This window comes from Macrobrachium nipponense, chromosome 2, assembly GCF_015104395.2.
Source record: "Macrobrachium nipponense isolate FS-2020 chromosome 2, ASM1510439v2, whole genome shotgun sequence".
Classification (NCBI taxonomy): Eukaryota; Metazoa; Arthropoda; class Malacostraca; order Decapoda; family Palaemonidae; genus Macrobrachium; species Macrobrachium nipponense.
The window spans coordinates 128192799-128215298 of record NC_087201.1 but is presented as its reverse complement, the minus strand read 5'-3'; the positions used below and the strand labels follow the sequence as shown (position 1 = coordinate 128215298).

The 22500-nt window shown below is 34.5% G+C and overlaps 1 protein-coding gene across 5 annotated transcripts in view; it reads right to left on the bottom strand.

Annotated features, from left to right (window-relative positions):
• The window catches only part of LOC135220981 (uncharacterized), a 452378-nt gene that overhangs the window by 273338 nt on the left and 156540 nt on the right, over positions 1-22500 (bottom strand). For 4 of the 5 annotated variants that reach the window (XR_010315842.1, XR_010315844.1, XM_064258675.1 and 1 more), the window contains 2 exons: positions 16426-16567; positions 6919-7131 (listed from right to left, as the gene is read on the bottom strand). Coding sequence is in view for 2 of the 5 variants with exons in the window: in XM_064258675.1 (XP_064114745.1) it covers positions 6961-7131; positions 16426-16567 (313 nt within the window). In the remaining 3 variants the exon portion in view is untranslated. The remainder of the gene's footprint in view (positions 1-6918; positions 7132-16425; positions 16568-22500) is intronic. The other variant, XR_010315843.1, reaches the window with a different exon arrangement.

Here is a 22500-nt window from a genome sequence, read left to right as displayed (position 1 = left end):
CACATACACATATAGTGCAGAAAATACCTAAAAAATACAAAGATGTACGTAACAATATATCGAAGAAAGACTTGGAAAGCAGAGGATTTAGTTGAAATATCGTATGATGGTAAATAATTAAATAAGAACGAATAAAAATGTACATTGGAACATTCAACGTATCAATGCACAAAGAAATAAGTTAATGAATGGCGCATCTGTAGAAAAATGACTGGAAAACATCTCGGAAATCCATGCATACTTTTTTCAACACAAGCAAAATTGTTACTGAACAACAAATTTTCTTAAAATTAAAGACAGTATATGATATCTCTGTATGAAAAAGCTTTCATTCCATAAGCACGCATTAGGATAATTAAAGTGCAGTTTCGTTCCACGAAAAAGTTACAATATTAATTTCCCTTTGTGCATTGAAAATAAAGGATATGCATTCAATTATTCCTTTCCCTAAAATACTAGTTCTGTTTCGAAAGCAGAGGCGAGAGATTCTGTTTGGAGAGAATGAATAAAATGACATGAAGGAAGAAAGGGGAGCGAACCAGAAAATGGGCGAAGGAAAATTTTCCTGACGATTAAGTAAAGAAAAATAGTGGCTATGATAAGATGGAAGTAAGTAAAGAAAAAATTGAGAAGCAAGGAGGAAAGCACCAACGAAAATTACTTGTTAAACCGCGAGGCAATTGAAAGAAAGGAGAAAAATTATAAAAGGAGAAGAAAAGCTATAAAGGTGTAGGAGAGATACTAGGAGAGGAGCTCATCCTTGTGGAGAGTAATAATTTGTGTCTTCAGATCCGGTAATCCAGTATAACAAGAACTTCTATTGCAATGTCATTATACAGGAGTGACATTTCTTTGTCAGCTTCTGAGATTTTAAATTTGAAAGATATTATAGAAATGAAGATTACAAAAAAAGGTTAAGTGCCACGTACCGAGCAATTCTTGAAGACAGTCATTATATAACGGAACATGAACCTTAATGAATTTCATTCGAAATAACACGAAGCGCTTCGTCAACACTGGATGTTCGTTCCAGAAAGTCGCAGTGGAATTAACTCAAAGAATTCAAGCATAACAGATCTTATACTGCTAGAGTAAGTTGGACAGAAAAGAAAAATTACCCGAGTAACCACTAAGCAAACGGCATTCATCTCTTCAAGAGGAAAATGAATAGGCGAATAAACACCATCACTGTTTGAGAATAAGGATAAAAGTATTCTCACGATATGACTGGCCTCTCTCTTCCAAAGCCCTATCCATTGTTATCGAGTTTTTTTTCCCCTTGATTAAAACAACAATGTAAAAGAAGAATCGGCTCTCATGTCCAATTTTACGGATGTTGAAAGTTATACCGCTGCTGAAGGAGTGAAGTTCTAGAGAGATTGTTTGGACAGCTGCAGTGGGGGATCTTGTTTTGTTTTCTTTTTGTCTCTGCCTCACTTATTCTTTCTTTTGTGGACCTTTTCTCTTTTTGCCAAATATGTCTTTTCTTATTTTATAATCTCTTATTCTTGTTTTATTAGAACAATGCAACTTGGTCTCACGACTGCGGTAAGACAATGAAAAGTATCAGTTAAGATTACTTTGCTGAAAGAACTATAACCAATCTCATATGACGATATGAATAGTGTTTTGCTGTTAAAATTGAGACCTGTTCCTCGTGTATATACACACACAAACATATACATAATATATATATATATATATATATATATATAATATATATATATATATATATATATGTATATATATATATATATATATATATATATATATATATATATATATATATATATATATATATATATATATCAAAGCACATTTGTAGCTCAATGCATGTATATGAATAACGGTGATGTGATAAAAATTCATAATATGGCTATGTGCGACAGATGTACAACTTTGTCAACATGGCAGAGGTAGGTGGATATCGATTCTAATTACAAATACTTGAGTTCGACAGTGATTTGTAAGGTCGTTGATTCGGTATCAACTTATACCTCCCTTGTTGGCCAAGTCGGTAACACACTGAAGTCCTGATTTCTCCTCTGAGCGCTGGTTTCGAATCCACGAGAGGACGAAATTATTATCAACTAAAAAATTCCCCTTTGGTTAACATATCATAAAAATATTATTTTAAATTCGAGGTAGAGCGAAATTGGATATTAAAGGACTTTGAGCTTCAATGCATGTATATGAATTACGGATGTGATATTATATCTAAATCTATATATGATATATATATATATATATATATATATATATATTAAAAATTCATCACGCTCATAAAATTTTATCCTTTTATACATATGAATAAAGAAGTGAACTCCCATTTCCGGAGGGAGTGAAGTAATTAATAATAAAGTAACTAAAAGACGATACTTATATTCATCATCGTTAGAAACAGTTTTCCAAAACTAAGGGCAATTAGCAAAACCTTTAAATGAGGGGTCTTTCCCTCTGTTCCACCACTGCATTTCATCAAATATAAATCAAATGTATTTCTAAATTTCAGACCTATGCCTTTTAATTGAGATTTACCTTTTTTCATTAACTATGGTGGGTGCGCAGTAATGCCAATCTAAAAAGGTTTTTTTATAATAATGTATACCATGCAAATATTCTTTTTCTAACAAAAGTTTCATCGTAATTAACTAGCCGGAATTAATTAAACTGATGACATTGGTCCAAGTATTTCTTACTCATGGTTCAGGCACATATGTTTTTAAATGTGTCGTTAAGTGAGAAAAAGGCATGATTAACTTTGTTTAGTGTTCAAAACACTTGTTCATATATTTTCATTTATAATTCAAAAGTAATGCAAAGCTAACATCCCAACCACCATCCTCCTCTCTCTCTCTCTCTCTAACCTAAGCAAACATTTAGAACCTAAACAAACATTTTCATATCAGTAATGACTTCTGTCTGCATTTATGCATGGTTAGAGTGATCCTTACCTGTACATACTGTCATTAATAAATGAAAATAGCGGCATAATGAAAATTCACTATACATTTCATTAACAGTAATATGATTATGTAATTCAACGTTTCTAAATAAGAAAAAGTAATGGAAATAATTGTTATTTTCCTGTTTATAAATGAAATAAAATAACGTAACATTTCAGATTTGGAAATATTCATATGAGCCTATCAATCAAGAAACCCCTAAACGAAATTTGTTTAAATGGGTAAATCACAACTGGAAATCAACAACTTTCAAAATGCAATGATATCGTTAACATCGTTGTTTAAGACTTCACGACCTTACATTTTGCTGAAAATTAAAGCCAATTCTATGCACGTTATACATCTGACAACGTTTGACAAAAGTTCATTAGTATTTGAGTTTTAAAAATTGGTGGGTCTGCCGATTTATTTACTTCATTTCTCCCATATACGCACTACAGTTTGTTTTACAAAGTATTTATACATAAATTCCCAAAATATTGTTTGTATTTACCTTATAATATATTTGCATTGTTGTGTAGTAACAATAACAGAAAAATTCACTCAAAATCCCAACCCATAAACAAATTTTTATGATCTTTTTTGAAGCGTCCAAAAAATTCCAAGATTCTCCAAAAAATTAATATTGTTATACACAGTTAACAAATATCAATAAACACGGTGCATGCAATAATCCCAAAAAATTTGTGAATAATGATTAATAATGAAGAAAATGGTGACTAATGGATAAAAACAATTATTAATGGACAAAACAGCATGAAAAAATGCGTAATGAGAACAATTAGTTGACTCACCGGAATTTAGGACATTCTTGTCTATTATTTTTACATAGCCGTCAGTTGTATTAATCCAAAGACAGGCAGTGTTAATCAAGAAGGAGTGGAGGAGACCGGCAATGCTGAAAAACGAGGACATGGCACGGTCTGCTTTAAATCCATGTCGACACAGAGCCAGTCGTCGTCACAAAGTTTGTCATTCCTAAAGGCAATGAGAGCCACAGGTATTTTTCATCATTTGCCATTTGTTCTCGTTCAAGAACTTTCGTGAGCCACTCACAGGTTTTGCAGGTATCTTTCTTCACAGGTCAAAACCATTTACAATAAAGGTGACTCAAAACACTGTAATATTTTAATTTCACGGCAACATCGGGGTTTCTGATATCTATCCAATCAAGGTATTTTTCGTAAAGTGCCCTGACGCTGAGGAATGATTCCAAATAATTCTGATCTAGGTTTGTATTGGCTAGAACAAAGTGGCATAAATCGTTCATGAACCGTCTTGCAGAACACCATGCAATTTTCCCGGTGTTGGGGTTCGTGACCTTCAGGCTCCTTATTGTTGTTCATACCTCAGACAACTTTTCCACAGCATTTTCACTCCTCAGAGCGGTTACTGCATGAAGGGAGGGTAATGCATCCTTGCAGATTCTTATACTCTTGCCCTTAAGAGTAACAGGGTAGGCCCAAAGTCCATTTTTTGTTACTCTCTCCGGCTTTAGATCTCGCCCTCTTGATGGATTCCTTGCGAATATTTGTTTGGAAGCATGATGTCTGCAAGTTGCAGTATGTGTCAAGATTTCATTAACCATAGAGGGACCGACCTTTTTAGCTGGTACAGTTTGTTTAGTATCAGCTTTCTAAACAAAGTTTATATATAACAGGCGAAGATTATTTTTGGTATCTGTAGCCTCATCAATAGTATGCTCCACGTATTAGGGAACCACTGGTGGTGGTAGCACCTTCACTAACACTGTCTTCAAAACTGATGCGAGTGCCAGATTTCCCCACTCGTTTGGGGCTGCTATAGTAGATTCACATCAACTGTGCATTTGATGTCTAGGCCACTCCCTTACGACGCTCCCGATTGGCTGTTGATAAGCCAGTCACAGGGCTGGAAACTCTCAGTCTCTCTCGAGAGTTCACATGGGTAGGATCTATGTTCCACCTCTCCTGAGGAATACGTTTTTCAAAACTATCCCTCAGGAGAGGTGGAACATACATGCTACCTATGTGAACTCTCGAGAGAAACTGAGTTTCCAGCCCGGTGATTGGCTTATCAACAGCCAATCAGGAGCGTCGTAAGGGACTGGCCTAGACATCAAATGCACGGTTGATGTGAATCTACTATAGTAACACAAGTGAATTTAATGAGACTTCTCCTTTTCACATTAAGAGTCATCCCTTTACCCTTTCCCTTTGTCTTCTTCCCTTCATTGCCCTCACACTTCTCTTTATCCTTAACTATTTTGACACTACCTTCCTCTAGGACAATACCATCACCAAGATATATTAATACTGGATAAGGCTCATATGCGTCACTATAATCGTGATCTGAATGTGATGCATCTTCCAAAATAGCTCGGCCACATCACTCACTTCTACAGAATTTACGTTGTCTAAACTCATTATAGCGATACTATTATCACTGGATGTTCCGAGTCCTGTTTGGCTCTCGGGCGACAATAACAAAAGCGGTGATTGGCTAGGAGTAGAAGCAGTAAGGATTTGCTATGGAAACTGGCCCCCTTACTCGTTCTATTTCACCTTTAGTTGTGCTTAAGAATGTTTTCTCTATGATACCACATATTTTAGATAAATTTCCTGTTTCCTCTTTAGGCAGATCCGTGAATAATAAGATGTTAACTTTTAGTTCTTTTTTATCTATATAACATTTTATTTTCTTACCCCACCCCTTTTGTTGCTTTCCTGTCATCTGCTTTTAGCGTATTCAATCCAGCTCTGCTAATTAGCTTTTTTGTTCAGTATTATCATATCAAGTTCATTCTCTTGTATTTTCCTTAAAATACTGATATATTTCCATTGTTGAACTTTCAATTGATTTCTCTTTTCCATAAAAGTCAAAAGGCCGCCTGCAACAGCTATGAAAAGCTGATCTCGAAAAAAAGAAAAGTCTATGGGAAAAATGGAAGTCAAAGAGTGGAAAGTTCAATAAGAGAAACTAAAATATTCTCTAGAGAGGAAAAACTTAGTGAAATAAGAACTCAAAGGGAAGGACGCAGGATCGCCAGTGCAGCTGTCCAGACACTGTGGAACTTCACTTCTTCAGCGATAACATAACTTTCAACAACTATAAAAGCGGATTTAATCACCATTCTTTCTGGCACCGCTAAGATTTAAAATATCAAGTGGAAAAGTTGGGAATGGTGGCCAGCTGCAGTAATTCTAATATGCGAACTTGAGTAGTTCTATTTTCGTTCTTATTTGTTGCTGGAAGAAGGTTTTTTTTATTTGTTGGTTACTGGGGACATTGTGCTCCTTATCAGTTTCCTTCTAATGTGGTTGCACTCTTGGATTTAGTAGAACTGAGCACAGTTCATCTTCATTTCCATGTCAATATCTTTATGTTTATTCTGATTTATGACCGAGGACAGAACTTTGATTAAAAAAGGGCAAAGTATTCTCTTTGCTGGCAGATATCCCAGAACCTATTATTGGTAAGAAAGTCGTTTTAAACAGGTGTCACCCTGAATGTAATCTTCGTGAGTCATGCGTCCTTTTATTGGTGTATTTGATGTACTGTCCATTTTGCAATAGAGGAGCAGTAATCCATTTCCAGTCATTGGTTTACCCATAAAAGTGCACTTACCTTAGTTGGATGCGAATGGTCATAAAACCCCAAACATTTCCCTCATTGATCACATTTCTAACAAAATCACTGCTTCATGTCGAATTTAATTGGAACGTTCATTTGTCGATTTTATGGGAAATGAGGTTACAAGACTTGTAGGCTTAATAAGCTGCGCAGAAATTAATTTAACTGTTTCAGTAATTTTTATGAGCAAATTCACATCGTATTTGCACATTTTACAATTTAAATCGAAGTCTGAAAATTTAGAAGTTAGGAAAACAATCACGTAGTAACTGCAAAGGTTATCTCTCAATTCTTCAGCATATTACCCAAAGTCAAAAGCAAAACAGTTTAAAATACTAACCATCTTTTCGACGCAGACAACTAGTGGATTCCTGCTGAAGTTTCACTTGACCAACCCCGTAACGAATACGTGTGTAGCAATATTGAATACGCGGTTTGCTGCTGCCTTCATCAAGTGGAATAAAGATATGAGGATTGATGTTACCGTCGGCTTCTGGTGAATGATTCTGACTTGGCTTTGTGTCGCAGCTTCCTTTAACAGTAGTGGGAATGACTGAAAAAAGGAAAAAAAATTATTAACGCGAACAGCTTAAAGATGCGTCATTGCACCGTTTATGAGACGATATGAGAAACACAGAAGAGGCTTTAATGATAAATGAATGAACTGAAAGTATCGTTAATGCAATTGAAAAATGAATCATAATTTGAGAACCATTGAGATGTCTTGAATATGATTTAGAGTAAACAAAAAAATAATTCTCAAGAAGAGACAATACAAGTTTAATAGGATCGGTTTTGAACACGCAGCCAAAGTAATCAGCATGAACACTGTCTAATAATGAGAAAGTCATTAAATTTTAATGAAACTAGGGCAGTTAATTTACACCAATAATTTTGCACAGGAATTTTCGTCATTTTGTGACTTCATCGTTAAGTGTGTGGTCGGGGGAGCCGGGGAGGAGGTTTGGGGATTATCCTTAAAGTATGATAATAACTGAACACTTTCTACAGATCTGGAATAATTAACTATTTTGGTCATTTTCTAAATATTTTTCCGGTTTCTTTTCTTTAGTCTTCAGTTATTTTGAACAAAAAATTTTTTTTTTATTCTTTTATTTATCGTCGCTAATTTTTGCTCAATTTTACATTAGCTTATGTTTGTCCACTTTACAAGTATTTGGTTTCGAACAGAAACATTCCGTAGAGCATAAACGGACTGACTTCAGGATCAATCGAACTACAGTACCTTCTTATATATCAATCTCACTAAAGTGTTAATTGATACTAACAAACCAACAAACTAACAAAGCTTTAGAATATGATTTGGGACAAGGCTGGAATTTCTGTAAATTTCTTTATGTAATATATAGATTCATGTTTCCGGAACCCAATTCGAAAACAAGTTTGGAAAATAGTAAAACGCTAATAATAATAATAATAAGAGAATCAAGGAAATGGGTACCCTAATCCAGACTGTAAGGGTTGTATCTGGTGACATCAGGATGGAGTTTGGAATAGAAAATGCGCTTTAGTCAACATACAAAAGGGCAAAGTAACAAGGACTGAAGGGATAAAACTACCAGATGGAGCAACATCAAACACAAAGATGAGACGGGATACAAATACATAGGAATAATGGAAGGAGGGGATATAAAACACCAAGAGATGAAAGGTACACCGATTCAGACGAAAGAATATATGCAGAGACTCAAGGCGATACCCAAGTCAAAACTCAACGCCGGAAATATGATAAAAGCCATAAACACATGGGCAGTGCCAGTAATCAGATACAGCGCAGGAATAGTGGAATGGACGAAGGCAGAACTCCGCAGCATAGATCAGAAAACCAGGAAACATATGACAATACACAAAGCACTACACCCAAGAGCAAATACGGACAGACTATACATAACACGAAAGGAAGGAGGGAGAGGACTACTAAGTATAGAGGAATGCGTCAACATCGAGAACAGAGCACTAGGGAAATATCCGAAAACCAGTGAAGACGAGTGGCTCAAGAGTGCATGGGAAGAAGGACTAATAAAAGTAGACGAAGACCCAGAAATATACAGAGAAAGGAGAATGACAAACAGAACAGAGGAATGGCACAACAAACCAATGCACGGACAATACATAAGATAGACTAAAGAACTGGCCAGTGATGACATTTGGCAATGGTTACAAAGGGGAGAGCTAAAGAAGGAAAGTGAAGGAATGATAACAGCGGCACAAGATCAGGCCCTAAGAACCAGATATATCCAAAGAACGATAGATGGAAATAACATCTCTCCCATGTAGGAAGTGCAATACGAAAAATGAGATCATAAACCACATCGCAAGCGAATGTCCGGCACTTGCACAGAACCAGTACAAAAAGAGGCATGATTCAGTGGCAAAAGCCCTCCACTGGAGCCTGTGCAAGAAACAACAGCTACCTTGCAGTAATAAGTGGTACGAGCACCAACCTGAAGGAGTGATAGAAAACGATCAGGCAAAGATCCTCTGGGACTATGGTATCAGAACAGATAGGGTGATACGTGCAAATAGACCAGATGTGAATTTGATTGACAAAATCAAGAAGAAAGTATCACTCATTGATGTTGCAATACCATGGGACACCAGAGTTGAAGAGAAAGAAAGGGAAAAAATGGATAAGTATCAAGACCTGAAAAGAGAAATGAGAAGGATATGGGATATGCCAGTTGAAATGTACCCATAATCATAGGAACGCTAGGCACGATCCCAAGATCCCTAAAAGGAAAATCTGGAAAAACCTAGAGGCTGAAGTAGCCCAGGACTCATGCAGAAGAGTGTGATCCTAGAAACAGCGCACATAGTAAGAAAAGTGATGGACTCCTAAGGAGGCAGGATACAACCCGGATCCTACACTATAAATACCACCAGTCGAATTCGAGGGCTGTGATAACCCCCCCCCCCCCACCCCTAAAAAAAATAATAATAAAAATTCTCCATACAATTCTGATAATTGAGCAAGATGTTACTATATCTATAAGAATCAGAAATGAGACATGGAAATGCAAGATAGTTGTGGGTTACATGAATAAATAAAACGTTCATTTTTAAGTGTTCGGGATGGGGGATACAACCGTTGGGTCCTTGGGTGGTTGTCCTTTGCTAAGACATAGGAGGCTCTTGGGAAGAGGCGTTACCCTCATCATGGTCCTATTATGTTGGTAGTTTCGCAGATAAGTCTTCGGGATTTCGAAAACGGAATTATAATAATGAGGTATTTGCGCCATAATTGTCATATAATCTTACAGTGACGAATTATGGTGGATGAGTTTTCTTTCTGTCAAATGAAAATGAATACATAAATAACAAAAGGACTGAATTAAAAAGGAAAATTTAATAAAGGTCCACTTATCTGAAGGAAACGTCAAGTAACACTGCAGTAATCCCCCAATTTGGTGTCAGAGAAAAGAGGAATATCTTCCAGGAAAGTGTTCCTTTCTGTCTAATAAATAAGTGTCTTATTACAAGCTAAATAATTCAACTACTTGCTTAAGACGCAGATGACCTTTAATCATCTAGTCTCATATATCAAACTACAAGTTTTTCACTAGGTGACATCTATGATAAATAATAATTATGAGAAGGTTATTTTCTAAGAGTATAGAAATTTACCAAAATTAAAAGCTTTCAAATTACTTTGCTACCTGCTGCTTCGTTCTAGACATAAAATTTTTTTCAATCTTAATTCCATGTAAGAGTATTTGCGTCATTTTCTCTTTATTGGCATTTCTCCTTTAGGAAACGTTTTCACTGTTAATCTATCTGAAGATGCAGATTTACGGTCAACCAGACATAAATGTTCAACTGAATCATGCTTTCCCTAATTTTCACCTTTCCTGCAGAGCTTTCTCGTCAATAGTTCAGTCAACCAAATTAAGTCTCGTTCTAAGACTGGAAGAAAGACAATTAAGTATTTTCTAAAATTAAAATAAATAAGAGAAACACATCTATATGTGCATCGGAATGACAAGTATTCTCTGAAATGACAAGTACTATAGCGCTCTGTCTCTGTCGTATCATAAAAATTACAAACTCATTCTTTTGTCTTGAAAAATATAAACCTTCACCCTTTTCCATATCCACTCCTAACGCTGAAATAATCAGGAAAATCGGATGCTGTTCAGTTTCGAGAAATAATGATTTCAGCTGTGAACTGCCTTTCCTCTTTACTCCTCACGACGCGAGATTAGATACGAGTCCCAGCAAGATCGTGCGGTCAACATTATCTCCGATAAAAGTTCTTGCTCGTGCGTAGATGCATAACAGTTTAAAACCATTAGAGGAAAGTCTCTATGAAAGGTGAAAAATAAACGTGAAAACAAAACTAAACAGTGACACAATATCAGAATGCAAAAAGGCTACAAACCCTCACTCGAATAATAATAATAATAATAATAATAATAATAATAATAATAATAAAATAAGAATAATAATAATAAAAAAATAAACTTCGTAATGAAAGAAGAAAAATACTAGGATCGTCATTCTGCGGCTGTCTAAACAATCACTCTGGAACTTCACTTCTTCAACGGACACATAACTTTCAACAGCCATAAAAGTGGATCTCAGCATTATCGCTTTTATTATCACCAATGTTTTCAGAAAGAAAGGAAAAGAAAATGAAGAAAAAGTTGGTCGGTGACGGTCAGCTGCAGGCATTCACATACAGGAATTGTTTTCAGACAGAGAATTCAGTTAATATTGCTTTTAATTTGCCACTTGAGGAGATGAAAAGTGTTCACTGGCTACTGGTGAAAAATTTTATTTTTGTAGTTCTTTATGGAAAACTCCATCTTTTTGTTTGTGTTACTATTGAACTGACTATTCAGACAAACGGAATATTTGTTTATTATTATGTTAAATTAGTTGCTTACATCTGGTACAAAAGTGCAGTCGTCGGTTTGCACAATCATTTTCCTTGGGAAAAAAGAAGTCCCTGTAGTGTCCCTTCCTCTGATGTAAGTTTATAAGTTATTTTCCCGGAACAAACAAGAATTCCATGTGCTTTTAATGGGTCTTTCGAGACGATACACTTTTATAAAATGTTCTTTTAACAAAGACGGTAGTTCACTTTCCTCGGTCCTGTGATGTGACGTAATGTTATAAACCTTCACTTGGGAAAAGAAGTCACTGCAATATGACTTCCTCGGGCGATTTAGAGCTATGTGGTTTCATACCCTTTTCTCTGTAAAGAGAAAGTTATCGATAAAGTGTCGACTTCTGGTCTCCTGGGCTGATATACTCAACTGACTGGACAGATTTCTTTTTTTCAAGAAGAATAGATATACTTTCTTTGGACGAAATAGTCATTAAGAAAACTCTAGAGCACAATCTCTTAAAAGCTACTTTCTTTAAGGTAGAACTTTTCCTTAAGGAAATATAGCCTAGGAGGATGAAAGCCTTTCTGGCATGGGGTTGTCAATGCACTATCCCTCGGCTGAGAAATGTAATTGTTCTATAGTTCTACTGGTTATTTTCTTACTTCATATATCTTTGATCTTTCTCAGTGCCTAGGCACGTATTTTCCTCTATTTTCCTTCCTCTCTCCTTTACCTTGATTCCACCTTCCGTCTGTGCCTTATTATTTCACTCGTGTAATTTTACAACTACACCTCACTTCGTCTTTATTGAGTTACTTCTTTGCTCGGTCATTTGCCTTCCTACTCAATCATTCTCCTCCTTGTCTTTCTTCAGCATCAAAAACGCTACATTTGACGGCTTTCATATCATTATAATTTATAGTTTCTGAATACAGAAACTATAAACTATTTTTTAAATATTTTCCATGTGTAGAACTTTAATAAGTATCTTAATTTCTTATTTCGAATTATCTACAGTTGATGTATCATCATTCCAGTGTATCACTTCCATGGAAATATTAATTTTCACATTCTTTTAATGACTCAGGCTCCAGTCTATATGCTTTCTCATGTTTTTTACACCGATCAATTAAATGTTTCCATTTCTGCTCTTTTGCTTCAACGCCATTTTTGTTACCTTTACATTCGTCTTTATATTGTTACGTATTACTCTGGAGATGAATTCTACTCTCTTATTTCCCGTAGCTGAAACCTAGCCTTGTTATATATTTCCTTTTCCAGGATATCCTTTTGCTAAATCTCTATTCACTTTTCTGTCTTTATCTTAGTTGTTTTCATCCTTTACTTAACTTACTTCTGTCCACATCCTTGACTGAATCATTTTCTTAATAAGGTCATCAATATTCCTATATCTCTCCTCCTTTAAGATTTTATTTCTATTTTCTTTACTGAATCTTTTTTCACACACTATTTGTGTTATTATTATTATTATTATTATTATTATTTATTATTATTATTATTATTATTTATTATATGATTATTATTATTATTATTATATTATTATTATGATTACTATTATTATTATTATTATTATTAATTATTATTATTATTATTATTATTATTATTATTATTATCATCTTTTCACTTTACTTTTCATATGATTCCTCGCTTCTATTTCATCTCTTCCATTTTTGCCCCTCTCACTCTTTTTTCTTATTTCCCTCTCTCCTGTTACCCACTCACAGGCCCTTTGCCATCCATAGCCTTTGTCCTCTCACCACCAAGGAAATGGACCGAAAGAATGGAGTAAGAAAAAGGTAACAGACAGCCTCAATGGGAAGATAGAAATGGAAGCAAACACAGAAAGTCGGAGAACAAAGCGGGAGGCGCAGCGACAACAGAGAAGGGGTAAATTTAAAAATATACATAGATGTTTCTGAACGGGAAACATAATAATCTAAAAAGGAGGAACGTCGAAATGGGGAAAAATGAAGAATAGAAAGGACGAGGGTTAAATGTAAGCCAAAAAGGGAGATATTTCAATTGGGTGAATGGCCTTCATTAACTAACAATCTCGCAATTATGGACAAAGTTTAGAGTACATGACCTTTATTTTGTGTAACGATTTTGAATGTAACGTGCGGTGCAAATTTTGATCTAGTTTGTCTCATGATCTAATGTTCTATATCTTATGTTCCATCACTGCTGGAAATTAAACCAAAATCATTGAGATTTTCCTCCCATATTCTGCAGTATCTGTACTATATTTAAAAACTTCAAAAAATCTGTGATCATCTGGAAAACTTCAAATCAGCCCTTTCCAGACAAAGATTGAACAAAATGATCACAGTTTTTCAACTCTGCAGAGGTCGTCTTTGACGGTTTTCCCAAATTCCATAAACCGTATTGACACTGATTGTAATAAGAGTGGCGAGATGGAGTCAACCTTGATTTCTTGTTACACGATTTACAAAGCTTTTGGTTATTAAGATTACGAATTATCTAGCTTCATATTAATATTGGCTTACTATTTTTGGCATTAACAAGAGTCACGGTCACTCGTTCATGACTCAAATGATAAGATCAGAAGGAATCCACATGACAAAAATTCTAAAAAATATGAGTGATTAATAAAGCAATAATATTTTAGAAAGCAAAAAAGCCTTTCCTAAATTGCATTATGGTGAATGATGAGTGAACAAGTGGTTGGCGATGACATAATATATGAGGACGAAGAAAGAAGACATATTAAAGAGAACAGCATTCGCCATCCACTTACAGTCCTTTAGACGTGTCAATACACTACAGATTGATTTGATTTCTTTAAGATTATCTAATTACAAAGTAAATGCATTTATCTCAGAATCAATGAATGAATGCAGTGATATGTTAGGAAGACATATGCCATTTCAACAGAGGAACTTTGAGTTTCATTCTACAGTATATAGGTACAGTCTCCAACCTTCGTAACTACCATTCACGTCAATTTATTCAATAAAAGCAGAGCTCCCCATAATCTGTGTTGACTTGTGCACTCATCCCCCCCTCGGCCCCCTTCCCCCTCCCTCTCTCTCTCATGGTCACTTCACTATTTACGCTATAATTTGCTATTCATGACTAATGTTTAGGGTGTTCTATATAGAAAGCATGATCTCATATCCAACTGAAGACAGTTAATTTTCCAGTGCTTATAGTTTTTATTAAAACAATCTGGAATTGCCTTAATATACTACGCATTTTGATTATTCTTTGTAGCTTAAATAAGGTGGCTTCATTGAAAAATAAATTACTGCCATAACCAGAAACACCTCCTTTCTTGATGCTGTCCTGTTTTCCCTTTATCATTATTATTCTCTTCTGACCTGTTGCATTCTGTTTTTCTTTAATTGCATTCTGTTGATTTTTTATTCCTCCTCTCCTCTCTCTTCTCTCTTCTTCTCTCCCTCCTCTCGTCTCTCTCTCTCTCTCTCTCTCTCTCTCTCTCAGACTTTAAACTTAGCAAGTTTCTCCTGATATTTCTATTCATAATTATCTATTTTTCACATGATATTTTCCTCTACTTCATTTTATTCCCCATGCTTCCGAACATTCTTTACCAAACTCGGTCATCAGTATCTATCATTTCACTACAATTTTTTTTTCTTCACTTCGCTGTCGTTCTTTGCAGTTACTCTCATCACTCACGGATTTCTCCTTTTTATTTCCCTCTCGTGCCTGGGGTCCTTTCTTCTTCCCCTTTAGGGTAAAAGAATAAAAGACTACCGGAGCGCAAAGAGACTGCTAAGAGACCAGGGGTAAAAGAACTACCATATAATGAAAACAGTCAAATAAAGAATGGTGAAAGTTGCAACGAAAGGCCGAAAGGTACAGAAGAGATAGAAAGTGAATGCAAAGCAATAACAAAAAAATGAAGACATTAGAAAGAGAGAGAGAGAGAGAGAGAGAGAGAGAGAGAGAGAGAGAGAGAGAGAGATACTGAAAATCGAGTCTGATTAAGACATGAGAAAGCTAAGGATTCCTGTAGGAAAAACAAAAATAGGTGGCTATCAAATAAACGTTTCATGTTAGAAAAAGTGAAAGAAAACTTTATAAAAATAAAATGAGACAGCAATAAAAAGATGAATACGAAATTGAAGAGAGAAGGAAAAAAGAATAGACGCATATCTGGGAATACTGGAAAAAAGAAGAAAGAAAAGTAAGGAACTGTAAGGAAAGGGAGAAAATATGATCAAAGAACAAACAAAACAAAAAAGTTTAAAAGATGGAAAAGGTTTGGAAATAAAATATGCTACGATAAACAGTGTTTAAAAGGAAGACAGGAATAGTGATGAAGGAAAAGGGTAACGAAGGAAAAAGTAAGAGAAAAGAAAAGAGTACAATGTCATGATAAATAATAAAGAAAGATCTTGATAAAAGTCTCAGCGACCAGAGATACAAGATACTAGAAAATGCAGAAGGCGATAAATGAAAACCGAGAAGGATATATTCTACAAAATAAAATTTTGTTATAACTTTATTTTTCCTTTTCACCATAATATAATCAGAGAGACTTTATATAATGACTTATAGGGAGTGGAAAAGAGATTCGTTGGTCTGAAATTAACAAAACATGTGTACTTGAATATGTCTTATTCCAGTATGTTTTGGATGGAAGGCAAAATGTTTTTGGTAATATATGAAAGTCAGATATTATGTAAGACAGAGAATTACAAGAGAAATGGGCACAGAAAAGCGAATGGAAAAATAGTGCAACAAGGAAAAACAAAATAAAGAATAAAAGTAAATTTTTAATAAGACAAAGGTATGGAAAAATTAAATGAGGAAAAGGATAAGCAAACGTAAGAAGAACGAAACAGTTCCAGACAGAAGTGAAATTAAAGTCTGAAAAGGAGGAATCGAGTAAAGAAAGAGAGAGGTAAAAGACAGAGTAAGAAAGGGGCTAAAAGCAGAGGTAAGAAAGGAACTAACCCGAGAAGTACAGGAGCGCATCTCACCTGTGGGATTGCGAGCTGAATGCGCCACACTAGAGGGACCTCATCCTTGCCGAATGAGTTTCCCCCGAGGGAAGATGAGCTCACATCAAAGTTCATAACATCAAAGTGACTGTGTTCCTTAGAGTACTTCCGTCGTTGAGCACTGCGGAGCAGGAACCACAATATACATTACTTCTAAATATGGCGAAAAAGAATAAGTTAATTAACAGTGTTTAAGACCCAGTCAACCTATCGCCCATTTTATCTCATATGTACGATTACTTGAGGTGATTTTTCTGCTCTAGTAACATTCAGACGATTAATGAAAAAATTAATTTCTTACAGAATATTTCCGACTAGCTATATGAGCTTATTTCCCAAAGAGCTTCTCATTATAGTTGTCATTTGCGTCATAGATATCTGTAAGCCTGAAAAATAACGTTGTTTCTATTTATGTATCCTAAAGAAAATAAGTAACAACCTTCAGTACTAAAGCTTTGTTTATTAAGAAAAAAATGAAATATAATTCTTAATTTTTCTATAAGTCATTGTATTTTACAAAGCAAATTATAGAAAAGGAAAATAATTCAGAGGATACTCGCAGAGAATTAAAGAGAAAATCTAAAAGCGAAATAAATAAGCAACAACTGAAATGAGGGAATGTTCATTTATATAAAGCAATGAAAAGGAGAGAAAAGGAAACGTTATATAAAGGGATGAAGAAAAAGGAAGAAGTACAAGGAAAGAATGAAAATAAGTAGGAAAGTGAACAGAGGTTATGGATGGTAAAAGCAGAAGCTAAGAGATGTAATAATAATTTTAAAATATCCTGAGCATGTCGCATCAGTCGACTTATGCAATGGTGACACCACTAGAAAGGCTTTCACTTTCGTAGAGTGAGACTCCCCGTAAGATAGGCTCACATCAATATGGACAACTTCAAAGTGAATTTGTTATTTAGAGTACTACCTTTTGTTTAGAACAGCACAGAAATGCTACAAAACTCAATTGCAGTATTTGTCCCTGTGGTAACAACACTGCATACGAATAACAACGTGAATTACCGGTGGAGAAATTAACTTGAACTAAGGTTTTACATCAAGTACACGGTACTCAAGACCACTTGTGATCTTGGCTGTCTTTTAGGGGATATTATTTCCATTTTGGTAAGAGTGTTTTTTGGACAAATAACTGTATTCTTAGCGAGACTTTCTTTGGCAATATTGATCTCTAAAGAGTTATTCAAAAGAGATTTATCTGATTAAAATATTTCTTCTGCCATTATTATGGCAATTTATATTGTAAAATGGGAAGAGTAATAAACGAATTATATCGAGGGTATTTACAAATAACTTTTACTTTTGCTGTGAAACAAGGAAAATTAATTTCATAATTCAAAACCGTCCACCTGTTTTATAAATACGTGTATATATATATATATATATATATATATATATATATATATATATATATATATATAATATATAATGTGTGTGTATTAAACTAGATCAATTCCACAATTGTTTTGGGCATTAATACAATTAACAACAGGACCTCATTTAACAGTATGGCATCTAAATGGAAATTTTTATCTTAAAAAAGTTGCAAGCTTTCCAGGACCATCTGTCCTCATTGTCTTAAAGCTACCAGACGATGGACTTATAGTCCAAGAAAGTCCTCGTAATTTTCTTGAATATATATATATATATATATATATATATATATATATATATATATATATAGATATATATATATATATATATATAATGCTGGTATATATGTATGTATAAATAGAGGTTTTTGCCACGAATGAAAAAATGAAAAAGCGAGATAGCCGAGTACTTTCGGTCCTGTTCAGACCCTTTACTATATATGCTTTTTTAGGACAGGGGATAAACATGAGAATATAGCATTGTATATTACAACCGCAACAAATACGTCTGCTGTTATTTTCGATAACACTGAATGAAATAGTAAACAATAATTTCCTCGAAGGTTATAAGCAACGTAAAAGTAATTCTTGACTCAACAAAAGCTCCATATTCTTATACTTTATAACTAAATAGTTGTTTTATTAAGATTTTAACGGGGTGGCAGCAAAAAAACTGCTGGAAAAAGTCATTATTCCTTTTTTTTCTTATTATTGTAAAAAAGGAGGACATTGAGGGAAATGGCGTCTGAAAATTGCAAAGGAAGTGTTATGGATTACAGAAGCAAGAGAAAAAAGTAACAAGGATTAAAACCGTAAAGGCAGCAAAGCCAAAGAACAAGGAGGGATGCCACTGAATGAAGCCGAGATGGAAGATTACAGCGAAGAGTTCTTGTCTTGATTATAAAAACACGAAGAGAAATAGTGGAATCTAAAGAGGAGTGGAAAAAGTGGCAAGGAAGACTTGAAGAAAGGAAAGACAGATGGATGAAAAAGTAGTTCTGTGAACTATGAAGCAACTCTTACTCAACGCCTGCACAGAGAACGACATACTGCCATGAATTTTACATTATTACAGTATATTTTCCTGGGGAGTAGGTCCTTATTATCTTACGTTATCCCCAGGAAACTACATTTACGGATGCTGAGCCTTGAGAATAGCAAGAAACATTACGAGATAACCTGCCATAACATTTCTACACATATGGACACACACTGAAAGTAACACTCTTTTCAGTCCCATTTTATTTACTTTGTTTTACAGAGTATTATTACAGATACTTCAACAATGACAATCCAGACCTGAATTGTTGGATGTTGACACTCTTCACTGGACGTGACGAGGGATGAATTTTAGAGCAGTTCAGTATTTAATTACGAAAAAGTATACTCTACATTTTTTTACCATATGAATCGCTAATCGGATATCAGACATCAAACTTACCCACGCAAATTATGTTTAAATTTCTGGTCAAACTTTGTGGTTTCAGATTTGAGAAACTTCGAAGACCAAGCCGGTAGGAGAAAGATTTCTTGAGAAGAAGCAAGGGAAGGTAATGCAATCACTGTACACGGAAACGTGATATATCCGGGACCATAAACAGAATTTCTGTACGACTGAACTTTAAAGGGTATCTCTACATGAAAAAAAAGTGGGGAAACCACTTGTCATACTGTAACCTGTTCTTTAATCCCGTTGGAAAGGAAAAGGTGTCGACATCAATCACTAAAGAAACTGCTTTTATCATATAAAAATGTAGACGAAAAAGAAAAATAAAGTGAACTAAAGATTTAGAACCAGTGAATTGATTCCTAATAGTAAGAACATTTTTCATAAAAGCGTACCCCATATTTTGTTTTCAGGAACAGAGTGCTTGGCATTAAAAGGCATTTTATGGGTGTTGGTACTTCTGCTGCTGTTTGTGTACAAATTTATCTTTTATCTAGTTATTATTTTTTTTTAACTGGGTGAATAACTCATCCTCCTATATACCTAGTGTGTCAATAAACGCTTCTATACGCTTGCTTCAACTATAGATTTTTTTCCTTGGAAGTTTGCAGCGTTTAGTTTGGAAGCATGTCAGCCATGATGGAGATCGCAGATGCGTTATTTTTTTTTACTGTACATGACTCTTATAATGATGCATGTTTCCTAATTAGCTATTACATATATTTTATATTGATCAGTATCCTTGAGAACGAATTCGTCCTCTCCAAGAGATTAAGAGATTAGGATCGTTTAAAAAACGAAACAGGAGAAAAAGGAAGTAAAGTTCAATTATTTAATCTCGAAACAAGGGAAGAAGCGGAAACCCAGTAATTATTTTAGAGTGGCAAGAAATGCACCGGAATAAAGATAAAGGTCGATATTTTTATTCGCGATAGATTAAATATTCAAGGACCCTTCTGACCCAACAACCCCACAAGTGTACACCATTATTAAAATGAGAGAGAGAGAGAGAGAGAGAGAGAGAGAGAGAGAGAGAGAGAGAGAGAGAGAGAGAGAGAGAGAGAGAGAGAGAGAATGTGTTACGTAATACAGATGTTATGTTGAATTTTCATGAAAGGAACGCGGCCATAAAGTGTTGATTTATTATTAATTTTATCATTTTTCTGTTGTCCTTGTTATTATCATTATTGTTAGAATAACAACTTATTACGCATGTATGAATTCAAGGTATTTCTAAACAGAGGGTAATAAAACAGAAATGGTATGTAGATATATGCTACTTATATTGTTCCTCGCTGAAATTTGGGGATGCAAGCTTCACAGCATTTTAACAACCATTGCAAGTATTAATCTGTCATCAATTAAATAGTTTTTGATATGGAAAATAAAGAGCCTCATTATAATATTCCCTATTGACACTTATCTTGATTACCGAAATCAAGATTTCGACATAGATACTGTAAACAAATTTAGATAAACGCGATGAGTTCTGATATATCATAATATAGGTCGTTCTGCAAAAATACTATCAAGCAATAGCTCTCTAAGTGCCCATCACAAACAATTATCAAGATAGATAATTAAATTTAATATTATCTGAGAAACGAAACTCTAAAATTATCAGTCTGTTGAAAAAAGAAGTAAGTAAACACAATTTTAATATAGTCGGCAGAAAGCAGCGGTCAAGACAAAAGGCCCGGTGCTTAAAAGTTTCACTAATTGCCTTCATCATCGAGAAAAAACGCCGTTTCTCACAAAGATAAATATAATTTTCCTTTAACGTCCACTGCAGAAAAAAAAGAAGTCCTCAGATCTACGAAACTGGATGGGTAATGAGCACAATACTTTTTTTCATTATAGATTACGTAGTTAATTTCTTTCACGTTCAAGGGAACAACATGTGTTTTTTTAGCAAGTATGCTTTGTGATGCTTTGCAGAGAAGTTGACATTTGCTGGGATCTTTCGTTCTTTATTAGTAATTAAAGTGTTACATATTTTCAGACACCTCTGATAGAAGTGAATGTGAGTGACACACTGCCTAATTATAAAAGTTTACATCGATATACTGATTAGCTTAAAATCTTGTCACTCGGCAATGATTAATGCGTTCATTTACCTCTCATCCTATCATTTTTTACCTTACTCTTAAAGAAGGATTATCATTATTATTATTATTATTATTTTGTATCTTCAAAATGGAATCATTATAAGCCTGTTTAATAAAAAATATTTGATAGTTTATGTAAAGACCTGGATACTGAATCACAGAAACATTCGCATAGTTATTATTAAGAAGCGTCAATGGTACTACGTTTGGTAAGCTGATCAAGGCTTTTCATTTACTCAGTATAAACCTTTGATACAGCAGAAATATGAAATCCTACTAAGCTTTCACGATTTTCTTCTGAAAATGTTAGTGAAACTGTACAGATTGGTTTCTCTTCAACGGAGATGAAAATTTGTTACAGCAAAGTCTACCAAAATATGACATTGTCAATGTCCAACAGTTACTCTGGAAGATAGTACAAAAACATGGCTCACTGAAATAGAGTTCTTCCACTACTTGATAAATACTTGTCTAGTATGATAGAGCTCCCTTGTCTAAAAAGAATTTGAAAATTACAAGGAGATTTGGGTTCTAACTATTAGCCAAGCACATTATGGCAGGCATAAGTCTCCTAAGACGAGACAATTCTTTCAGAAAACCAGTTTAGCTTTGATAAAGTTATTTGGGATAGGGTGGGGATGGTTATTCTTTTTAGGCAAGCGAGCTCTATCATACTAAACAAGCAATGCAGGTTACTTGGTGAGACCCACAACACACAGTTTCCTAGACGGATTTGATAAGTAAAACGTAAATGCAATTCCCCACAAAATTTTTATAGGGCGGCTTACATAGCTTGCTTGTTTTAATTATACATGTATCCATCGATGTTTTCTGCTATACATATTTTTTCATAATGTAAATGTGGTCACTTGTCCATAAGGTCATGATAATCATCAATACTGTGCTGCATCTGAATGTAAGTAATGCGCCAAAGGGTTAAAATAATTCTTGTAATTTACATATGAAGTCTATCTCTAGAATATTTTCAGCAATAGGATAACTTCAGCAAATTCAACTTTCAATTCTAATCATTCACATGAACAATTACGTAAAATGTATTTGATTTCATATAAAAAATCTTAAGAAATAAATGTTTACTCAAAATAGTT